Source organism: Rhinolophus sinicus, linkage group LG09 (genome assembly GCF_036562045.2).
Source record: "Rhinolophus sinicus isolate RSC01 linkage group LG09, ASM3656204v1, whole genome shotgun sequence".
NCBI classification, from domain to species: Eukaryota; Metazoa; Chordata; class Mammalia; order Chiroptera; family Rhinolophidae; genus Rhinolophus; species Rhinolophus sinicus.
Genome location: NC_133758.1, coordinates 31,195,063 through 31,217,881, shown reverse-complemented (window position 1 = coordinate 31,217,881; position 22,819 = coordinate 31,195,063). Strand labels below are relative to the sequence as shown.

Sequence of the window (22,819 nt, the reverse complement as noted above, 5' to 3'; positions counted from 1 at the left end):
AACACAAGTGTTTAAGGGAGCCCTCTGTACTTTGGTAGACATGAATGAGCCTGATACTAGTAGGTCAAGGACATGCTCTTGCTACTATAGAATTACTGAAACATTTAAGAGATTTTCCCTTATCTGCTGCATTTAAAATGAATATATTTTTAAAAAGAAAAAGATGTAAAATAAAAAATAGAAATACCTTAAGAACCTGGACTCTAAAGAGACAAGGTAAAAAAAAAAAAAAAAAAAAAAAAAAAGAAAGAAAGAAAGAAAAGAAATGTTAAGAGTATAGCAATTTAAATTCATGAAGAATAAGAACTTGCATTCAAAGAAACGTGGTCATTATTTGGTGGTGCCTTAAAATTCACCAGACCCAGTCAGTTGGACTCTGCCAAGAAAATGGTTTGAAATGAAGATCAAAGTCTATTTCATTTGAGTGGGTCCCTGGGAACCAGACTCACCTTCCCACAACCGTAGTTCCCCAAGAATAACACTTCCCCCTTTTCTCTCCAAAAAGACACCTGGATCTCAGTTCTCGTATAGGGATGCTTACTGCAGACCATATCAGCTTCATGGTTCCAACGTTTCCCTGTTCTTTGGCTAAGTCAGCCTATGTGGAGATACAGTACAGTACATAGCTAGGATGATTGACAGGATGCTAGGACCTAGTATTTGACTCCAGTGGCCTATGTCCATTGAATAGGCAATCTTTCAAGTCTAGAAAATTTTGTCATTGAATAGGCAATCTTTCAAGTCTAGAAAATTTTGTCATTGAATAGGCAATCTTTCAAGTCTAGAAAATTTTTGTTCTTCCCAACTTTCCTTCTAAAACTGGCTGTATTCCTGGAAGGGGGTCACCCAATGACATTACCAACGAACTTCTAAGAGATCCTTTTCACACCCAGAAGCTAACTTCTCTAGGGTCTCTAAGGAAATGGAGAAGTGTACTGGGAAGGACGAGAAAGGGTGTCCAAGCAGGAGAATAGGGGAGCATATTAGGAAATAACCAGAATCTTTAGTCATTCTCCTCTTGTCCTATTCCTTCTGTGCATTTCAGGAATGGGTCTGCCTCCTTCCCTTATTTGATGCCAGGAGCCTGAGATTCTCTCCTTCATAATCCACTAACAAATTGGCACCAGATTTTCCTCTCACCTCTTATCCATAGTCCAGTGGGGGGAAAAATCTTTTTGAAGTTTTCTAAAAACTTTTAAAACTACTATTATTTGTTAGGAATTTGAAAGTAACAAAAGAAATACAACATGGCAGAAAGTTACAAGATGAAAATTATTATTTTTAAAACAGCTTTATTGAGGTATAATTGTTACCTTGGAAATAATTCTTAAATATCTGTAATGTGTGGACTTTTTGAGAGGTAAGATCGCAAAATCTGATACATAGTGGAGCCCCTCACCTCTCATGGCTGAGTTGATCACCTTTCCCCAGGTCGCACTGTTCCTTTTACATGATTCTGCTATTCTCTTATCATGCATGTCTTACTGCTTATCTGACTGCCTCCCACAAGCTACCTTAGAGTGGGACCATGTCTTCTTTGTATGCACAACACTTGAGACAGTACCCAGCTCATAATGAATCACTGAGTGAATGGATGTATGAAAATCAAAGGTTGACTTTTCCTAGCTCTTGTCACACTAATTTTCATTCTTTTTCTGAGATTAAGGCCTCCTTAATCTCCACTATATTACCAAGACTACTGAGTCCCAGTTTGCTCTGTCACCTAGATTCATACCCTCTATTTTCTTCTCCACAGGGAAGAAAACCAGATGTTCATGACTGCTATTTTACATGATCCTATTTTCACAAGAGACTTCAATATTCTTCCCTTACTCTCTTCCCGTTCCCTAAGAAACACTAACACCAGCTTCAGTCTGTTGACTTAATCTCATTGCAATTCAGGAGACTCTTTCTTCTTAGGGACAGTTCCTCATAAAGCAGATTATGTGCCAGTGGCCTTGTTTTTAGCAAATATTATTTTCACATATATTCATCCACTTAAACTCACAGTAGGACAATGATAACTACCATGTTTCCCCGAAAATAAGACGTAGCCAGACAATCAGCTCTAATGTGTCTTTTGGAGCAAAAATTAATATAAGACCCAGTCTTATTTTACTATAATATAAGACCGGGTCTTACATAATATAATATATAATATAATATAATATAATATAATAATATAATATAATATAATATAATATAATATAATATAATATATAATGTAATATAATATCAGGTATAATATAATATAATAAGACTGGGCCTTATATTAATTTTTGCTCCAAAAGATGCATTAGAGCTGATTGTCCGGCTAGGTCTTATTTTCGGGGAAACACGGTATTAAAAGGAACAGTGATTTTTTTTTTTCCTATTTTGGGGCATCAAGCTATATTCTTAATGCCAATTCTTTAATGATAATAATATAATAATTGTAATAACAGCTAAGATGTGTTCATCGTTTACTGTATACCAACAATCTTACTGCTTTGGCACTGTTACTATAATATTCCAAATTGAGAAAGTGATGAAACTGAAACACGGAGGTTAAATAATTTGCCTGTCATACCGCTTCATACTAGATGAGCTGAGTAGAGGAAAAAGTCATTTTGTTTCAGGAATAAGTTTAAGTTCGGCTCTATTCATGCTTTCTGTTTCATTTTCTTAAATGAGAATTAATGTACTTTTTTACCCAGGCTTACCCTGCTTATTAGAGGATATTATTATTACACTTACATTCCTCACCTTTTTGATTTGCGGTGTTTAGACATATGTGACAGAATGTAAGTGAAAGAAATATTTGGACTTAACCAGTTTTGCATTGTAGATTTAGAGTCAGTTTTATGACAGCCATCCAGAACTCCAATCCATTGTATAGTAGTCTTTCATAGAGAATAGAAAATCCTGGTATTTTCCTCTCTGTTTGACATATCACACCTCACTGAGCCATTAGAATATCCATTCCCACTTCTGAGTCCCCCACCCCGACACTATGAAAGATGCCACAGCACTACTTTAGATGGATGGATATGAAATAATCCTGGAACTCTGCCAAACTCCTTCTGCCTTTTGAGTTTTAAAAATGATTCTGATGTTTAATGCAAGATGCACTACAAAGTACACGGCCATTTCTCTGTGCGACAACAAAATGTATTGTTCATTTTGGAGGCTATGTGGATGTGTGAGAGCAAAGGAAAAAGAGAAGAGTCATATGAAACCAAGTGTTCTTCTCTTGTCTTTTTGTGATCTATATGGCTAGAACTAGATATTTAAAATAGTGCTTACTTGGCTTGGTGATTTTTATCTTTGCACATCTTAAATTCAAGGTTCCATTCTTCTCTAGTCACTAAAATTTTGTTGTGGTAGAAAATGTTTTGTCCCAAGTTTCCTACCTGTTGCTAAAATGGAATCTCTTCTGAAGAATGTTCACAGTTGTAGATAAATTGCAGATCCTTCATGTCACTCATCTTTCTGTCAGCCTTAAACTTTGGATGAGTGGCAGATGGGAGGTCATGGGAGTAGGGGAGACATGGCAACAGTATCAGCCCCTTCCATTCTGGAGAAACTCCTGGCGAACTCACCTGGCCTGGTGCTATGACAAAATCTTTTTTCAGATGTTTTACTAATATTATGGACAAACCAAAGGGATGCCAGGATCAAATAAGGGGTTTCTATCTATTCACATGTGAACCTCACTATCCCAAAAGCAAGAGTAATTATGTACGTGATCACTTCTAAATTCAAGGTATCATATGACTGTACAATCTAATATTAAGGGCCATTAAAGTCAATCTTTGCAATTTTACTCAAACACTTAGTATTTTTCAATATAAAACTTAAGTGGTAAAACAGAAAGTTTCTTTTCACTTGTGCATTACTATAACCAAGATATACGCTTATATATTAAAAGCTTGCTATGTGCCAGGTGCTATGAGGCTGGGGATGAGAGATGAGTAAGATGAGGTTCTGCCCTTTGTAAAAATGTGTTGTATTAAAATTAGCTGGTTTTTGCTTTTCTTGCCAATGGACTGTGAGTAAATATCCTCAACCTCTTAAGCATTGCTTGTTGAGTTACTAAATGAGTGATACATATGAACAAAATAACTCTCAGACAAAGTAGCCAGAAGAGGAAGCAATTCTCTCAGTTAATTAGCCACTAAAATGTGTGAGAAAGAGAATTTTGAGTGCTGTGTCTTTGCTTATCAAGAATCCTTATCAAATGTTTTTGTAAACTATGATGGTAAAAGAAGAGCTTCTGGTATTTAGTATTCTTAAATGGAGAAATAATTCCTCCAGCCTGTTCGAAAAAGAATCAGTCAGAATTCAGATCTCACTTTCGAGGACTTGAGATTTATCATGGGATTCTTTAACTTCAAACAGGAAACTCTCTTGTCAATTTGGGAAATTTTACAATCTGTTCTGAGTTCAGCCTGGCATTCCAGACCTATCCATATCTATTTGTTGTTTTTCCTTCTTGTCAAAAGCAGATTTTCCCTCCAAGATAACTGTCCCTGAAAAGTAATATCTTCTTAGTTAAAATAAATCAGTTTGTCTTTTTGTAAAGTCATGGAAATCTCAGCCTAGCATAATGCAGTTATTCACTTTTTATTACGATGAATCAAACATTGAAGTAATCCATGTTTTTTAAGACAGACATTTTAAAACTCTCTATATATTTTAACCAAGGGGTAAGGGCTTTCCTGTTGTCACTTTCAATCAGTTGCCCATAAGAAAAATTTGAAAATTTTCGGAGAAAACAAAATATAAAATGGAACTAAAATGTTTAAAGAAACACTGATTTATGAAGCGATTTCAGTTTGTACCCTTGATACTTTGCTTGTTCTCTTTTAGGTATTACTTAATTACCAATATAACAACTTAATTGGCTATTTTTTGACATCACGCTAGAACAGGAAAGTAAACTTTGCATTGGCAAGAACTTCAGGGTAATTGGTTTACAAATGGGATATATTCCATTATGCCAAAATACAAATAGTGAGGAAAAAAGAGTAAAATACGTGCTATACATTGTGTTCTTGCTCTACATTGAAAGGGAAAGTACTAAAACAAGTAAAATTTTTGCATTAAAAATAAAGCTATTCTTAAATAAAAAATGATAGGCAAATAGTACATCTTTTGAAAGCTTTTGCTATATCTTTTACAGTACTAAAAAATCAGTGGCGTTAGCAGCTTTTATTCACAAAGAAAAGCTCATGTTGTCATGTCATTGATTACTGATTCTAAGGCTACCCCTAAAGTCAGTGATTTGAAACGGATACACTCTATGAATGCTGTACACAGTACTCTTGAACACATCTGGCTTTGTTAACGTCTTTCTTGAGATGGCCATCAAAACTGCACATGAAATTGAAGGTGTGCTGCCATAACTTTTCTTTTTTTTTTTAATTTTTAGTTTCAGGTGTACAAAGTAACGTAATAGTTAAACATTTAAACCCACCCCCCAAGTTACTACCCTCTAACATCTTATATAGCTGTTAGAATACCATTGACTATCTTCCCTATGTTGTATTCCACATCCCGTGACATTATATGCATATATATTTAGTTATAGTTGACATTCAATATTATTCTACTTCAGCTTCAGGTGTATAGTGCAGTGGCCAGGCATCTACACAGTCTGTGAAGTGATCCCCCTAATATGGGTGCCAGACGCCATAGCTTTTCCTATAAGCCAGAAAAGAGCACAGACTTTTTCTAATGCTCTTCCTGGTGTTGACCATTTAACCGAGGCTGTTTGGCCTGCAGCATTAGGGACAGTCTATGTTTTTCATCCTCCGTACACTATGGCAGGTCTGCTTCCTGAATTGTGGCCAACAGCCAACATTCCATATGTGTAGCTGTACTGCTTTACTCCTAGAGGCATTGTATGTACAGACACTCACTTTGGAACAAGATGCCACTTTCCTACCTGTTTGTACAAGACTCCTGGGAGTTTCTTGTTATCCATTCTCATGAGCTTGTCTTTTTACTTCCTAGATACTTAAAGGATTTCATGGACTATTCGTGAATCAAACTACTCCAACTAAGAGCGATTCCTAATGAAACTAGCTCCATTTGGGATGTACCAACTTCTCCCAACTGCTTGCTTCTTTTGTTAATGAAATGTGCAAAGGTGACTTTGTTTAAGTAATAGCCTTTGTTACAGAATCTTGTCAAAGGCCTTTAGAAAAATCTTTCTCTCCCCCCACTCCCTTTTCTTCATCCTGTTATTAATATATCTACTAAAAATGTTCTTTAAAAAGATACATTTGTATTTAAATCTTTGGTGTCGCCATTTTCCATTGTTGTGTCAGTCATCTCCACTCACGCCATAAATTCCTTAAAGGTTTATAAAATCCAGGGCTGAGCAAAGTCTGAATTCACCCTGTATTGATGTGCTTACCAGGATCTACATTCCCACATACCCCAGAATCCTTCTTCCTTACAGGGGTCACATTTGCAATCTTGCACAGTGGCTCGCATAACAATATATTCCAGTGGCCTAATTTCACCCTTGAATTCCTGCAAAACTCTCATTGAGCTGCTCTCCACTTGGTGATTTATCTAGATTTATTATGTTAATTTGGCAGAACAGCTCTGATACAACCACTGTTGGGTTTAATCACATTAATCTTACATTTCCAGGAACAATACAGGACTGGCAATCTCCCTATGATCTTCTTCATTAAAAGCTAAGGTTTTAGAATTCACCTGTGAGCTATCCTCTTTTCACCCTTTGGAGAAGGCTCTGTTCCACCATCATCTGTGGTCTATTCTTTTTCTTGAGTTAAATTGTTCTCTCTGATTCATTGAAAGAAACTTGTATTGCTCTTGAAGTCTCATATATAATGCTCCTCAATTTCTTTGCGTTTTGAAGACATATTATTCCTATATACTCCTATGTTTCCACACCTTGTAGTCTTCCTTGTTCTCATCATTTGAACCACGTTTCAGCTTAGGGGAAAAAGCTGATTGTTTCCTAAAATACAAGTTTTGATATTTTCAGTTATTCATGCAATGAGAATGCAGGAGACGTAGAATACTTTTTCACTGAGGTGGTCTTATAGCTGCCTGCTCTAAAATTAGTAAGTAACTTAATGAGTAGTCATTCAGAATTTTAGGGGCACCTATTATAATGATTAAGAGTCGTTAATTAATGTAAGAAAATTATTGTTCACTATAACTCTGTGTGAGACAAAGTGAAAGGCACTGGAATTCAGGTAACTCAGAAGACGGGTCTCTGCCCTGAAGTGTTGCCAGAAGAATGGGTTCTTGGTGTACGCCACAGGAAAGAACTCAAGGACGCACCGAATAAGGCAAGCAAGCAGCAGTTATTAAAGAAAGACAGTACACTCTCAAGATGGCGAGAGTAGCTACCCCAAAGAACAACAGACTTGGGAATTTATTTCACTAAAAATGAAGGCACGAAATATCCAAGACTTAGGGGTGGCGTCATAGACCTTCTTCCCTTGTTTCCCCAAAAATAAGACCTAGCTGGACAATCAGTTCTAATGCATTTTTTGGAGCAAAAATTAATATAAGACCTGGTCTTATATAGTAAAATAAGACATTATATACTTATATAGTAAAATAAGACCGGGTCTTATATAATTTTTCATCCAAAAGACACATTACAGCTGATTGTCCAGCTAGGTCTTATTTTCGGGGAAATAGTAGGTGGGTCCTTGCAGACCAGGAGGAGGGATTTTTGTCCTTATTTGGCTCAGGTCGGAATTGTCATGGAGACACAGGGGGTGTGACTTTCCCTAACCACAATGCTAATAGTATTATAATCCATTATAATTAGCTAAAGTTCACCTTGAGGGACAAGATGGCCTCCTGGGTCTGTTCTCAGCCACCGAAATCTGGTTCTGGCTGGTCTGGTTGCTACCCTTTTTCTTCTGGAAGATCCCCGTGGCCCTATTCTTTCTGCCTACAGTAACAGAAGGATCTCTCAGTGTAGAGTCATATGCATACATATAAATAAACAAATCAAGGTCAATGTGATAAATGCCTCATAATAGGTAAAGGTGATGGGAAGAGCAATTGTTCCACATCCAGGGGGGGAAATAAACTTTTCAGAGCAGTGAATGATGCTATTCAGCTAGGTGTGGATGAATGGGGGGGAAATTCCTGGGCAGACCATGGTGGGAAGGGCAGGGGCATTAGACAGTAGGGCTGCAGTGTGGAGTGCAACAGAAATGGAAGCAGATGGGACTGGAGAAGACAGATAAAGCTAGAACTATATGCTGTAGGCAAACAGAGACGATAAGGATTTTAAATAATAAAATAATGTGGTCGAATTGGTGATTTGAGCATACAAACAGAAAGATCACTTAAGAGGTTTTTACAGTGTTAAAGCAAGAGCTGTTGGAAGAAATGGCAGTGAGAATGGGAAGAAGGGGATGAGTTCAATATACAGTTATGAGGTATATTCGAGTCCCTCAAACACTTGTTCGCGGTGGTAGTGAATTGAAGAAGAGCAAGAAGTCAAGGGTAACCCCCATCCCAGGATTCATTTTGGGGTAAGTAGGTAAATGGTGATTCTAACAGCCAGAAGAGGGAAGACAGTAGGAGGAAGAGCAGGTTCGTAATAATACTGGCTCAAGTATTATGGGAGAGCTTTGTAAAGATGATGAGTTCTGTTTTGAATACACTTGGTTTGATGTATCCAATTGAAGGGGTATCCAATTGAAGATTTCCAACAAATAAAGCTTGTGGTCAGGCTTAAAAATATAAATGGGAGAGCCACTAGCATAGGATACAGTCACTTGTGCATTCTGGCTAGGTGTTTCTCAGGTACAATGCTAACAATGACAGAGACGAATAACAAATGACCGCTCTCTGAAGTCTAGTAAGAAACAAAAACACAACTATTTATCATATCTTATTCTTCTAATATGTCTGCTATGTGAATCTTATTATTATAAATGATTTATTCTATATACTAAACCCTTGTAAATATAGACTTTGCTTACCTTTCAGCCACATTGTTATTTTAAATAACTTTTGATCATTCTTAAGAGTAGCAACTATCAAAGCAATGAATTACTAATATGATACACTTCCTAATTCCAAGGATATAAGAATAAACAGTTTATCCCAGCTGGAGAATCATTTAGCTGAAATATTATACTTCTTAGAGTATGTCCTTTTAGCATATTTTGTGAAGGGCAAGTTAGTTATACCTCGTAAATCAGTGAAGATTTGGCAGCTCTGGTGTCATTTAGGTGGAAGAAGAACTATTCAAACAGAGCTCTTACTTTTGCCCCTTTAAAATACCAGTTCCCTTTGAAAAGTAAATATATCATATGAGTGCAGTTGCCTTGTGGGAAAGAAATGATGGTTGAAAAAATGTGTGATGAAAAAGTCCCCATAGTTACCCTAACAAAATTCAAGAATTCTCTGACAAAAAAAAATATTTTTTTCTGAAGCCTTGTTTAAATAAATTATAGAAACAGTGAATCATGCATAAAAGTAATTTATGAAATCCAAAGTGAAAAGCATGCTCTGTAATTTTAATCCATAGTTAAATGACACATATCCTTCTAGCACCCAGTCCATGCTTTGAAAAATTTGATACATAAAAAGACTAACTTGAAGATTCTGCTAGCTCTTGAAAAAAGAAAACATTGATTAGACAATTTTTTTGGAATGTGTATTGAATTATATTCACAACCTTTTCTAAAAAGGATGTGTTCATATAATGCATGCAGCTACAGTGTCCTATGAATTCTACAAAATGGAAAATGTCAAACCTTGTTATTGGAAGTTCTCCAAATGACATCTTTTTTTTTTTTTCTATCATCATTAAACAGGGAAGGCCATGGCAAAATTTCAGTATTTGCTGTCAAAATGGCTTTAGCCACATTATGTGGAGGGAAGATCATGGACAAATTAAGATGTAAGTTACTCTTTGTTTCTCTCTTTTCTTATCCCTTCTACATACCCCCTCCTCCTTTCCTGCCACATCCCCCTGCCCATTTGTGACTTTCTTCATTCTACGAGAGTTGTTTGAAATATGATCTTCGTTGCTCTTTGGATTTTGTCATAAAAATATTTTCATAGTAAGTAAGTGTTAATGAAATGAATGTTATCCTTCTACTTACAGGTTATTATTATTTATAATAATAATTGTTCAGTATCACCAACTAGACTGTGATATTAAAGTAAGGTAGACATTCTATTATGTTAAAGTAAGATACACATTCTTTCAAGTTCATTGTCCTGCATAGCCCTACAGATATAAGTTCATTATCATAAGGACATGCAGCCTTGTTGGGCCACCTTCCTTTTTTAAGTAATTTAAAGCCCAACCTCCCAACGCATTTCTTCATTCTTCTCAGCCAGTGCTGTTCAGATCACTAGGAACTCCAACCACTGCAAAGTAAACATTGCTGGGGAGAAAGCAGAGTCATTGCATAGAGACACTATAGACTGAGAATTAACTGGATGCCAATAAAAACATGATAGCCACAGTCCATTGAGTGATTATGGGCCTTTTATGTACCTTTTCCCACTAAATGTGGTAGTTTTTAAACAATAAAACAGTGGGAGTTTTTCAGTTGGTTGGTTAGTTTGATTTAGATAAAGCTGAGACTCAGAAAGTTAAAATAAATTACATAGCTAAGATGGTGCCAGGATTTGAACCCTGGAATTTTTTCCCTATACCAATGGTTCTCAGATTTTATTATGTATAGAATCACCTGGAGGGCTTTTTAAAACATAGATTTCTGGGTCCCACTCCCAGAATTTTAGATTCACTAGGCTTAGGGTGGCAGTAGGGGGCAAGAATTTGCATTTCTAACTAGTTTAAGATGATGTATATGCTGCTGTTTAAAAGAAAAATTTCCTTTTAACCCTCTCTATTACCCCAAATATTATGAGTTTGGGTTCTAAGACTGTGTGAGAAAGCGCAAAGAGCACTGGTGAGAACTGGGAGTCCCAGGTTGTAAGCCCAGCTACGTGACTAATGTGCTGAGTAATCCTGTGGAAGTTACTTTACTTCTTTACTCCTCAGATTTCTTGTCCATCCTAAACTTGGGGATTTTGTTAGATACCCCTGGGGTCCCTCCTAGCTACAATCATCTGTGACTCACAGCCTCTTCTGAGTGTGATCTCTTGCTTCTTGATGCAACAAGAGGAGAAGAATGAAGGAAGATACAGAAATGATCCTTAGTTCCTTTGGAATTTCCTCGGACTTGCTCCAAGGCAGAGTTATGTCACTGGCCCAGTAGATAAGTAGAAGCCCCACGTAATTGCACATGGTCCCTCACTTCCAGGAACCTCCTTTCATGGAATGGCCAAATGCAGTCAGAATTCAGAGAAGCCCAAATAGACCTTATGAAGGTCAGTTTAGTTTCATTTTCAGTAAGCTTGAAAGATTTAGAAAATTAAAAGCCAGCTACGACAGTACTTGATTGAGGATAATAGCTAAGTTAGAATGTGGCAGAACCAATGTTGTTTTTTTAAAAATAGCTTCAGCGTCATCTGGGAGCCATTTCCTTCAGGGTTAAGCTGGGGAAAGAAAGTTTAGCAAATTGAGCCTTTGCAGGGAAAGAGACGCATGGGGACCTTGACTGCTGACCTCCTGTCACAATTGGCCATTTATGCTGAAGACATTAGATAAATGTTTTAAAAACAAAATTAAAAAAAAAAAAAAAAAACATTTCCAAATACTTATTCAAGGTTATAGTAATGAATACCTGAATGAAAGGGTCCCATCTTAAAATAAGTTTGAGGAGAACCAGTTTTCTGCACCTCAAAACTTCTCGGAGACTTTCATGAACCAGGTTAATTCTGTGCCATCAAGGACCCAGGTGCTTTCCATCTTTCTACTCAGCTTTTCTCAGTGTCAGATTTTATCTTTCTCCTGGAGGGGAAAGTGGGTATGACAGTTTCAGGAGTCATATCTCACTCCAGAAGACTCCTCCCTTCCCTCTCCCCCCCCCCCCCCCCAGCTTTTGAGTCTCATTGCCCAGGGAGGCATCACAGGCCAGTTACTACACCAGTTACTGATAACAGGAAAAGAATGACCTTGACAGTCATGGAGTAATCTACTCTCACCTCCTAGCATGGGAAGGGCCTAGCCTGGAAAAGCTCCCTTAGCCTAGGAAGAAATTTGGGGCCAATACAGATGAAGAGAATGGTTGTTAAGTAAGCAATGAACAATGTCTGCAGTTACAAAGCTCAAGATATAACTGTTTTGGAGCTGATCTTTACCAATTGTCAAAACTCTTACATTTTTATTGCAAATCCAGGAATTCAGAGCAAACAGTGTAACTGCTATAGTGCTTTTTCCTCATCCCATCCCATTACCCACCAAAAACCCTACAATTGGTGAGTAAAGTATGCTATTTAGTTGTCAAATCCTCTTCAGTACAGTGAAAGGAGTGACAAATGCCTGAGTCCTATTAGAAGTAAACTATGTTCTCCAGTCTGCAGAAATAAGCTTCACAGTGTCACAAAGTCTGTAGAAACAGTGTGTTCACGCTATGTCACATTGCCCTCTCCCAGAGCTGTGGATCTGAATCACAGCTTAATGTGTCCCCAGTTCTCTGACTGAGGCTCACTCTTGGTAGAGTTAATCCCAGGAAGATGATTTCAGTGGTTTCCAGGTAAGTCGGTTGAAAGCAATTTGACCAAAAACAATTTAGCTGAAAGCAATTTGGCTGGAAGAAACGCTCCAAAATGTTAATTAGTCAAAAATGAATATCCTTAGTCACCAGTGATAATTATTGACTGAATGAGCAAATATGAGCACATCTGCCTACAGACAGCATTGGCTGACACTTGGTGAGTGGGATTGTACACGTTTTCTCTAGCCTTCTTTTGCTGGCTTGCATTTAATAATAGAACAGGCAAAGTAATGCTTTTCTGCATTGCTTTTGTAATAAGAAAAAGTAAAATAAAAGGATATAGAACTTCTCAGGATTTGAGGGTTTTGTTTTCTCTTCTTTAAATTCTAATTCACTTGAAGCCAACATGCCAGCTGTGCTTGTTTGGCAATTTTTCTAGTTTTATGCGTACTGATGAAGGATATTTTGTTTATTCCAACTAGGCCCTTAATGTTGGAGAGTGCAGGGCAAGAGTAATTGGCTGGAAATAAATTAGAAAATTTAAAAAGCAAAAATGTAGAAAACCACAGAAAATTGAAAGCTGAGTTTTCCAAACTGCTCTAAAATGCATGAAAAAGGACAACACCCCAGGTTGCACCACACTTTCCAATGCTCAGAGCCATGAGGAGCCAATATGCCCCGTGTTCATCATGTACCCCCAGGCAGCCTAGAATAGGAGGGCATGCACTGAAGTCTCTGTAGGACTCAGCAACTTACACATAAGCTGACCTAATATCCTCTGTCCGGCAAATTGTTCTTGGTCCGATTATAACCTGCTGTTGTAATGAGAGGGAACACTTATATATACTTCTGCCTCGGGGCTCCTGGGTAGTCCTAAGGATCTTAAGGAATTCTGAATCCAGTGCTGTAAGCCTGGAATGTCAGGTGCTGTTCTAAAGCTTCTGGGAAGGGCTTGTTTTGTGTTGTTTAAAAGACTGGCGTGATGGCACACACTGTGTATTTACTGAGTTTCTATTACCGAACTGGTCGTTTTGCCTCCACGCGTATCCTCGGGGTGATATATCCAACTCACTGGCCTGCCTTAAATTCTTCAGTATCTTCCCCAACATCTTCTGGACACAATCTAAACTCCTTAGTAGAGCTGTTGAAGCTCTTTGTATCTCTAGCTCACCTCCCACCAGGCCCCTAGCACAGTGAACTATTTGAAGATCCTTGAGTGCATCATGCACGAGCACACTTCTGCTCATCCCGATCCAGTATCCTAAAGCTTAACTAGCCCCTAATTGTCCTTTACACTTGGCCTAGAAGTCACCTGTGTATGAAAATCTTCCCTGACCCACCCCTCCCTCTGGGAACTCTCTCTCTCTGAGCTCCTGCTGCCTCCTGTATACCCAACTGTTCCCATATTCACACCACCATATTACAATGGCTGATGTTGTATGATGTATGATGGAAGCATGTCTGCGTTTTCCTCAATAAACTAAGACCTCCCAGAGGGCAAGACTGGGACCTCCTGATTTTTCTGTATATTTATTGCTTAGCGCAATTTCACACCTTTAGTATGTGCTAAGTTAATTTTAGTTGAATGAATCAATGAATGTCAAGTCTTCTACAGTGTATCATCGTATGGTGCTGTAGGAAATACAACAGTGGTTTAGAGTATATTTTAGAACATTACAGAACACTCCCAATGGGGAGGCAAATCCTAAATATGTGAAGCAAATAACAGAAAAATGTGATTTGAATTTAATAATAAAAATAGCTAACATTTACTGTGTACTGGGTGCCAAGCACTATTCTGAGTCCTTTACATCTGTGTGCTTTTCACCATTAACTAATTTAACCCTTGAAATAGCCCTCTATTTGATATACATACACATATATATTACATATTATAAGCATATAACATATGTATGTGTATATCTATAATATAATATATGTAAAACAGAGAGCCTAGAACTAAGGTACAAACACATATTTTGATAGATTCCTCGGAGCGCTCTCATTTCTTTTTAAAAACATGAGTGACATTAACAGTCACTTCCCTTCAATCCCAGTGACCTAACTCTAGGTTGGCTATTGCTTCACAAAACTTTATCAACATAAATGAGCCTAACATTAGCTTCAAGTTGGTGAACGGTCACTGTTGGTACTCCTTCTGCTTTTGCTCTAGTTAGAGATGTTGTCTAAATTCTCTCAGTGGGAGATCTGAAAGGCTTAGTCTACTTTTCAAAATGTTCTCTGGCCTAGAAAATCCAAGCCAGGAGAGCATTAGGATGGCCCAGTTATAGTTAATCCACCTGCCTGAAAACAAACAAAATGGCAACTCTACTGAGAAAGTCTATTACTTTTTCTAGGTTTCTTTTCCCCCCTTTTCATTGGAATTCTTATGTTTCTATAAAGAGTTTTGTGCTGTAGTATGAGTTTTTCACCTTTGGCAACTTTTTTTTTTTTTGACTAGTTATAATGAAACATAAGCGATAAAATTCACTAAGTAAACAACGTTGCAATGGTGACGAGAACAACGTTAATTTTGTTGCTCAGGTAGAATTTCTATAGCCTCATGGTTGATAAACTATTTGAAACAGTAGAATTCCTTTATAACTGGAGTATTTAAAGAAAATTAAAGCCAATTCACATCCTCAAAACATAATTCAATAAAAGCCTATAATATGCTTAGCGTTTTACTACGATGTAAAAACAATGTCTCCATTACATTTTGACCTTGAAAAATTAGGCCCAAAATGAACAGAGGTAGCACCTTGAATGTACAACAGTTTATCCCAGCAGCTCCACTGGCCTAGTTACAATCTAGCTTGGTGACAAACTCTATGATAGCAAACCCTTTCATTCCAATAGTGCCTTCCACAGAGGAATTATAAAGTACCTTGGGAAATTATGCAATTAATATTCATTAAGTGCACATAGAGGCAGAAACTGAAGAACAGAGGTTCGGTGAAGTCGCAGGCCTGCTGAGAATAATCTCAGACCCTGACTTTACCTCATTGATCATCCACATGGCCAGGTTTTCTCTTGACTGCAGGAGTCAAACAACCCCTCCCGGTAAATCAAACACCTTCCACCCAGAACACTATGATTTATAGAAAGTTTTCTGCTTCTGCGGGGAGTTAATCAAGTGTTTTGTTACATCCTTATCGCCAGTGTGTCTTTCATTTTTCTTTTATTTTTAATTAAAGTTTATTGAGATGACAATTGTTAGTAAAGTTACATAGGTTTCAGGTGTACAATTCTGTATTACATCATCTATATATCACTTTGTGTGTTCACCACCCAGAGTCAGTTCTCTTTCCATTACCATATATTTGATCCCTTTTACCTTAAACTAAACCCAAAAGTTTTAGTGGTACTATAGATGGGTAAATAGCTAACTAACTAGATAAACACACACCCCAATGTGGTAGTAAAATTTTCATTGTGTATTTCAAATAAGGTTAGCATATTTCTCATATACACAAAAATTCCTCCTATTGAGGTATGTATGAGTTGATAATTGATCTCAAAATAACAATGTAATGTTCTCTGTCTTATGGTAAGTATGGTAATTTTATGTGCCAGAATCATCTACAAAGAGACACCAAAGAAAACACCATGTCAGGAATATTTCAGCATAAAAATTAGCCTTTATATAATTCGTTCATAAATATTATTTATTCTGCCACGTTTTTTGTTATTTGCAGCAGATATGTTGAACTGAAACAGTGGGGGATTTTTACGTGATGAATAAATACTTTTTCTTTTCCTTCCATCAGATATTTTCTCAATGATTTCTGACTCCAGTGGGGTGATGGTTTATGGACGATATGACCAATTCTTGCGGGAAGTTCTCAAACTCCCCACAGCAGTTTTTGAAGGTCCTTCATTTGGTTACACAGAACAGTCAGCTAGATCCTGTTTCTCTCAACAGGTAGGAAAGAACGTGTTTAAAGAAGCATCTTTGAAACAGTGGTTGCTGTCCTTCTGTATGTCACTCCAAGTAACTACTTAGACCAGTTCCTTTTCATTATAACCTATAGTGCATCTTCCAGCTTCTGACAAATGACCTGTGAGTCAGTAACTAAACTTGACACACCTGGATGATAATAATAGCGATGTTTATTGACCATGAGCCAAACACCATGCTAAGTTCTTTACTTGCGTTGTCAGATTTAATCCTTACAACAACCCTATCGCCTCCGTATCATTATTATCACTGAATTGTCACTCAGCCCCACATGAAACACAAGTCTGACACAGCACCAACCTTCACCAAGGTTTGGTAAAGGAGACAAGGACGTGGCATATGCCACATCGCATTCTGGGAGGCCCAAAATATGACAGACATGGCTCCCTAAATGTTCCACGACATGATTGATACATTTGGGGCTCAGAGTGGCATGTTTTAACTGGGGGTGGTAAAAATTAACCCAAGGAAGCTGCTTAATTTGGGGGGCACTCCCTGTTTCTATTCCTCCAGTCATGTTGGACATGTCCATGTCTATAGCACCAATCTCCAGCTCAGCACAGTGGTAGTTTACAAATTCATAAATTGCAGATTTGTTTACAATATTTTTTAAATCCAAACTAACCATGTATGTTCTGTAAAAGGCTCCTTAAAGAAGAAATCAGTGCATAACAACCACTGCAAAGCTGCATTTACTGTCCAGCTAGTGAATGTCATCAATCTGTTTACTTGGTGATCGAGGTCTAAAGTGCCTCAGGTGGTCCTGCAGTCGTGGATCTCTGTAGCATCATAAACATATCCATACAATCATAAAGGAAGGGATGGTTTGATACAGTAAGTGATAACTCTTCTCCTGTAGCTTCTCATGCAGGAAGCCTTTCTGACCCTTCCCACTCCTCAACACCAAAACTGGCTTGAGTGCCTGACCTCTGCTCTCAGCAGGATTTGGTGTGATGAGAATTTCTGGGCAATGAAGTTGTATAGAAGGAGGATAAGGTGAATGGTTCTGTGGTCCTCTTTCTATTTCCCTTTTGAGTTGGTAACATCAGGATGGATCCATTCACCAAGTTCCGCTGATTTTACCTTCTAAAAATTTCTCAGATCTCTTTCTTCGACATTATCTATTAGCTGGCCTATTGCCTTAAGCTCCAAACTGATCTCTCCCTCTGAACTTGTTTGTACATTTCTTGATCTTAGGGAGTGGTGTATTATAGGATCTCAGTAAATATACTAATGCTTCAGAATATTTCACATTAAGACTAGCTAGAATAATAGGACTTTAATTTGTTAGGACCTATATGTTCAAAAATAATTATATAGGAAGTTGCCATCACTCAAAATTCCTTTTGAGATATCCTGTAAACTATCATATAATATTTTAGATAGATATAGATAGATAAATATATAGATATAGATATAGACATGTCTTTAATGATGAGAAATTTATATATGTTAACATTATAATAACATTGTTTGACTTCCAGGAATGACTTATAGCCAGTTTGATGAATGGTCAAAATGGATAAGATCATTAGAAGTACAAAAAGAGGTACCACAAATAAAAATAATCAGACCCATTTATTTTTGTGCTTCATAAACTGTCTATAATAGCAGTTTGAATGATGAAATTCCAAAATGGTTTTAATTGCTCCATTGGAAAAAGAACAAGTCCCACAAGTGATTGTTTTGAAAAACAGCATTATTTTGATATATAAATTGTGGTAGCTTTTTAAAAGATACTGTCATGATTTATACTTTACATAATTTATCTTTTAATAATAATGTTGATATCAATCCCTTAAAAAGCTTAAGGTATTTAGTATTATAAGGAAAAACTAAAATTCTAGATATCCACTGATAAAAAACTATTAAAAGGTATCAAACAGTTTTGTGAATTACAAGGACTAGTGTAAGGTATAACCTTTGACTATAGCTCTTCAGGACTGATTTCTTTTTTAAACAAATAAAACTATCCCATCCAATTTCATATCTAATTCAAAATTTCAAATAAAATAGTGATTTTTTTGCATATAAACATGTAATTTTTGTCATTTATACTATGACAATATCATATATTAATATAACTTCTTATTTTTGTCATTTTGATAGAAACTTATAATATATTCCTTTTCTACATTGGAAGGGATCAGGGTAATGAGACAGAAGCAGACTGACTTGAGAAGAAAGATATATAAAGAAAGGAGAGAATTTTTTTTTAATGTAGATTGTTCTCTCCTAACAGGGAGGGATCGCTTCCTGTTAACAGGGTTCCCTCCTAATCTTGTGTAGCAGAACCATTCACATTGACCATGAAATATTTAATACTTACCGAGGTTGAGGAAGTTTGAAAGGGTAGTTATTCTACAAATTTAGAAGACATATAGGAATTATAGAGTGTGTCATGGCACATGTTGGGTAAAACTTTGTGGAGAATGTCTAATTTTCATCTTTCTCATCATTTTCATACTGCCCCTCATATATGAAAGTGATGCTCTCAGAATTGTTTTCCTCTTTGTGATCATATCAACTCAGCCTCAGTGGAGATATAGTCCAGTTCTGTCCAAACACATTCAATGTTTTCAATTCTGAACTAGTTTCAAGTTTTGTTTCTTAGTATATTCGATGTTAATTGAATGTCTATTCCTTCCATCTCAAATGATATTTACATTTCAGATAAATTAAGATTGTTCTCTTTTTTTTTTTTTTGCGGGTTTTTTTTGATGCAGAAAAAAGTCACGTTAAATGGTTTCTTGGACACACTCATGTCAGATCCTCCCCCACAGTGTCTGGTCTGGCTACCCCTTCTGCATCGACTGGCAAATGTAGAAAATGGTGAGTAGTTACCTGCAGAGCTAAGGCAATTTTTAAAATCATTGAAATTAAACCATCAAGTCTATAGTTATTAAGCTAAGGTTATTGTTTTAGGGAAGACTATTTAGTTGTTCTGAGCTCTGTTTAGGGTGGAGCTAACCAGTCTTCCTGATCAGTAAGGCCCTATAGGTGCAAAATTAGAACTGTCAGTTCTGAAAGCTTATTTAATCTCATTGTGTACCTCTCACTTACAAGTGAGGTGTGGCTTAAAGACTTGGTACAACAGAAAAATCTCAGTAGGAATGTGACATTTTCTAGTATTTGTTTTAGGTATGAATTTCCAATATTGGTATATTTGGCATTGAATATTTCTTCCTAGGCACTGAACCAGGAATAGGTGGAGGAGAAGCCAAAAAATTGGATAATAGAAACTTACTAATCTTTCGTCATATGCTTCAAATGATAAGTTTCCCATGGTTGTTGTTATGTAAAAGAGAAAAGTGTAAACTTTTATAACATGCTGTTTGTTATATAAATATTTCTAGGGTAAAGTAATTTATATTGACATATACATTTAGATATGAAGTACAATTCAGAACAAGATCGAAAGAAATTTAAATATGGAACAATTCAGTGCCTTCATCTAATCTTTATATATTCTTATTTATTGTTTAATTTAACTCTGAGATTTCTCCAGACTTAACTAGAAAACAATTTATCCCATATCTTTTACTAGAACCTTAACTTCTGTACATAATATACATTGGGGGTAAAGTTAGCTTAATTTTAAATTCCCACTCATAACTTTTAGCATCTGTTCTTACTGTCTTTCTTAGTTAAAAGTTAGAAATTTATCCTGTTTTGCTCATGGAGAAGATTGAAAGAATGAATTTACTAGGTTCTCTGTAATCACTACCAAACGTAGGTTTCATATTTTATTCTTCTTACTCATCTGCAGAAGCAAAGAGCATTCAAGGGCCAGATCATGCAGAATGAGTTCATTTTACTGTTCACAGTTCCAGAACCTAGTCATCTTCCAATCATAAAGTTGTAATTTCATTCCTCTAGCTTAGTATTTCCTGTTGCAGGAAATTAGTTTCTTAGGCTGTGTCCCAGAGCAGTTGTCTCTAAATCCACATCTCATTCAGCCTTTTCCAAGAACCTGAGAAGGAGAATATGATACTAATACAGAATCAAAACATCCAGAACTAGTTATGCCTTTGCTTTTACAATTTGCATTTCATCTTCATTTATTCTTTATTTACATTATTTTCCCTGTGGCTTAGCCAGAAAATAACTTTACCAAAGGAGAGAGTTGTTTATTATCTTTAGCTCACAGCATTGTAGATAATTACTTGGATTTGATCATTTGTTAGCTTCACATTTCAACTGTTTTACCTTGCCTGCTTTAAAATTCAAATTTTCTGCCAAAGAAAGTTAAATGTCTCTTGAACTATCTGGATTTGAACTGTATTCGAATAATTTACACATCTCTTTGGACCCTATCCATCTGCCTCTTAGGAAAGGAAAAGAAAAATCAATTTATTAAATGGAGGCAATGTCACTCATTAAATAAACCTATTAGCTGCTCCATTTTTTAAAAAAAAGTAATCCAGTTCTCTTATCTAGTTTTGCTACTCTCCCTCCATTATCCTTTCATTTTCTTCTGCTGGTTTTCCATTTCTCTAATATTTGATCTTCACCCAGTGGATAGTCAGCTGTGTTCAGCCATTGTGCTTCTGCATGTTCCAGTGAGCTGTGCTGGTCTCCTGGAGACGAGAGCAGTTTGGGGGAAAGGCAAGTCAGTTTGGGTCATTTATATTCTTAGAGTGTAAGAGATGGGAGTAGAATGAGCAAAAGGCATCACAGAGATTTGTTGTTAAAAGAACACCTATCCTCCATCCCGTTTCATTTCTCCTACCTCGACAAACATGCTTGAAAATTGTAGTAAGATTCCAGGAATAAACATAATTCTTCTCTCAGCCAAAATTTACTATCATCTGAAATCATGGCACACAGCAGAAAAATGCAATTTCCGTTAGGCTATATTTTTCCTTATTCTGTCTCATACTTTGGTTCTCTTGTTTTTTCTTCATTTCCTGCCCCCTTAGTCTTCCATCCGGTTGAGTGTTCCTACTGCCACAGTGAGAGTATGATGGGATTTCGCTACCGATGCCAACAGTGTCACAATTACCAGCTCTGTCAGGATTGCTTCTGGAGGGGACATGCTGGTGGTTCCCATAGCAACCAGCACCAAATGAAAGAATACACATCATGGGTAAGGCAAGGTCCAGACAATACTCAAATTTGGATGTGTGAGTGTTTCCCAGAATGCAAGGAAATATCAAGGATGGTGACAGGATTAAGGAGAAAACTTACCCTGTAGTCTAACATTCCTTCCTTCCCCCTTTTCTCTCACCCCACATCTTACTGGGATCTCTTACTTATTATATCTGAACCCAGTGTAGCTTCCTGAGACTTAAAATATAGGAAGACTCAAACTGTGTTACTTCTTGAAATATAGATAATTCATACTGATTCAATAACAACCGAACAGCAAGCACCTTCTGGAACATAATCTCATTTTCACAGTAAGTTAAGGTTCTTTTCAAATTTTGTTTTGTTTTTTTTTTTTGGTGCGACTTGCTTTAAAATGGGTGTTAATTTCTTTTTTCTTAGATTCTAGAGTTCTCTTAAATATGTGACTGGAAGATAAAGGAAAGACGTGTGAGCATGTGGGCTTAATGATGCTATCCCATTTAGCAAATCATTTTTTTATAAATAATCACAGTGAGCAACTTGCTAAAGGTGACCTGTGAGTGTCTGTCCACGTGATGGATATATTCTCAGGAGCACGTGACTCAGGGTCTATGGGAGGAATTTGACTCCCAAAGTTTGCTATTCAATTGGTTTACAGTTTGCTGACCTCTGTCTCAGTTAAACTCAAAAATCAGTCCCTGTGATGTTGTCTTCGTGCTTCTATGAAGTGCTGCTCTATGTACAGATTGGTTTTTGTGGGATGTACAGTCAGTCTTACCAACTCCTCTTGACATAGTTCTTCCACGAGAAAATGCAAATTTTTTGTGTGTTTTTTAAATATTTTAATGTATTTCAATTCAATGTATAGTGCCTTTTAAAGAGTAATTCATTGTTCTTTTTTTTAAAATCTTCAGAATATGCATTTTAAATCAGAATGTTCTTTCTAGGCATTATTATTGGGAACCAATATACAGTGTAAATATATGACTTGTTTAGCACCTGTCAGATGATGAATCAAGTAACAGTTCTTTGCTAAGGCATTGTATACTGAAGGCTTCATGCCAGTTTAAATGCCACCCTTCACTGTTGGTTATGTCGCATGCTGAGGATAGATGTACTAACAAAGATCATGAGATACAATTTAGTGTAGAATGTAGGAGAAAACACTTTCTATTTTTTTTCTTGTCAACATATTACCAATTTTCAAACT

At 36.7% G+C, this 22,819-nt stretch overlaps 1 protein-coding gene across 41 annotated transcripts in view; it reads left to right on the top strand.

Moving 5' to 3' along the window:
- DTNA (dystrobrevin alpha) overlaps positions 1 to 22,819 on the top strand; it is a 355,310-nt gene that overhangs the window by 263,566 nt on the left and 68,925 nt on the right. For all 41 annotated transcript variants that reach the window (XM_074340141.1, XM_074340145.1, XM_074340148.1 and 38 more), the window contains 4 exons: positions 9,819 to 9,904; positions 16,349 to 16,503; positions 19,266 to 19,371; positions 21,462 to 21,628. In XM_074340141.1, the coding sequence (XP_074196242.1) occupies positions 9,819 to 9,904; positions 16,349 to 16,503; positions 19,266 to 19,371; positions 21,462 to 21,628 (514 nt within the window). The remainder of the gene's footprint in view (positions 1 to 9,818; positions 9,905 to 16,348; positions 16,504 to 19,265; positions 19,372 to 21,461; positions 21,629 to 22,819) is intronic.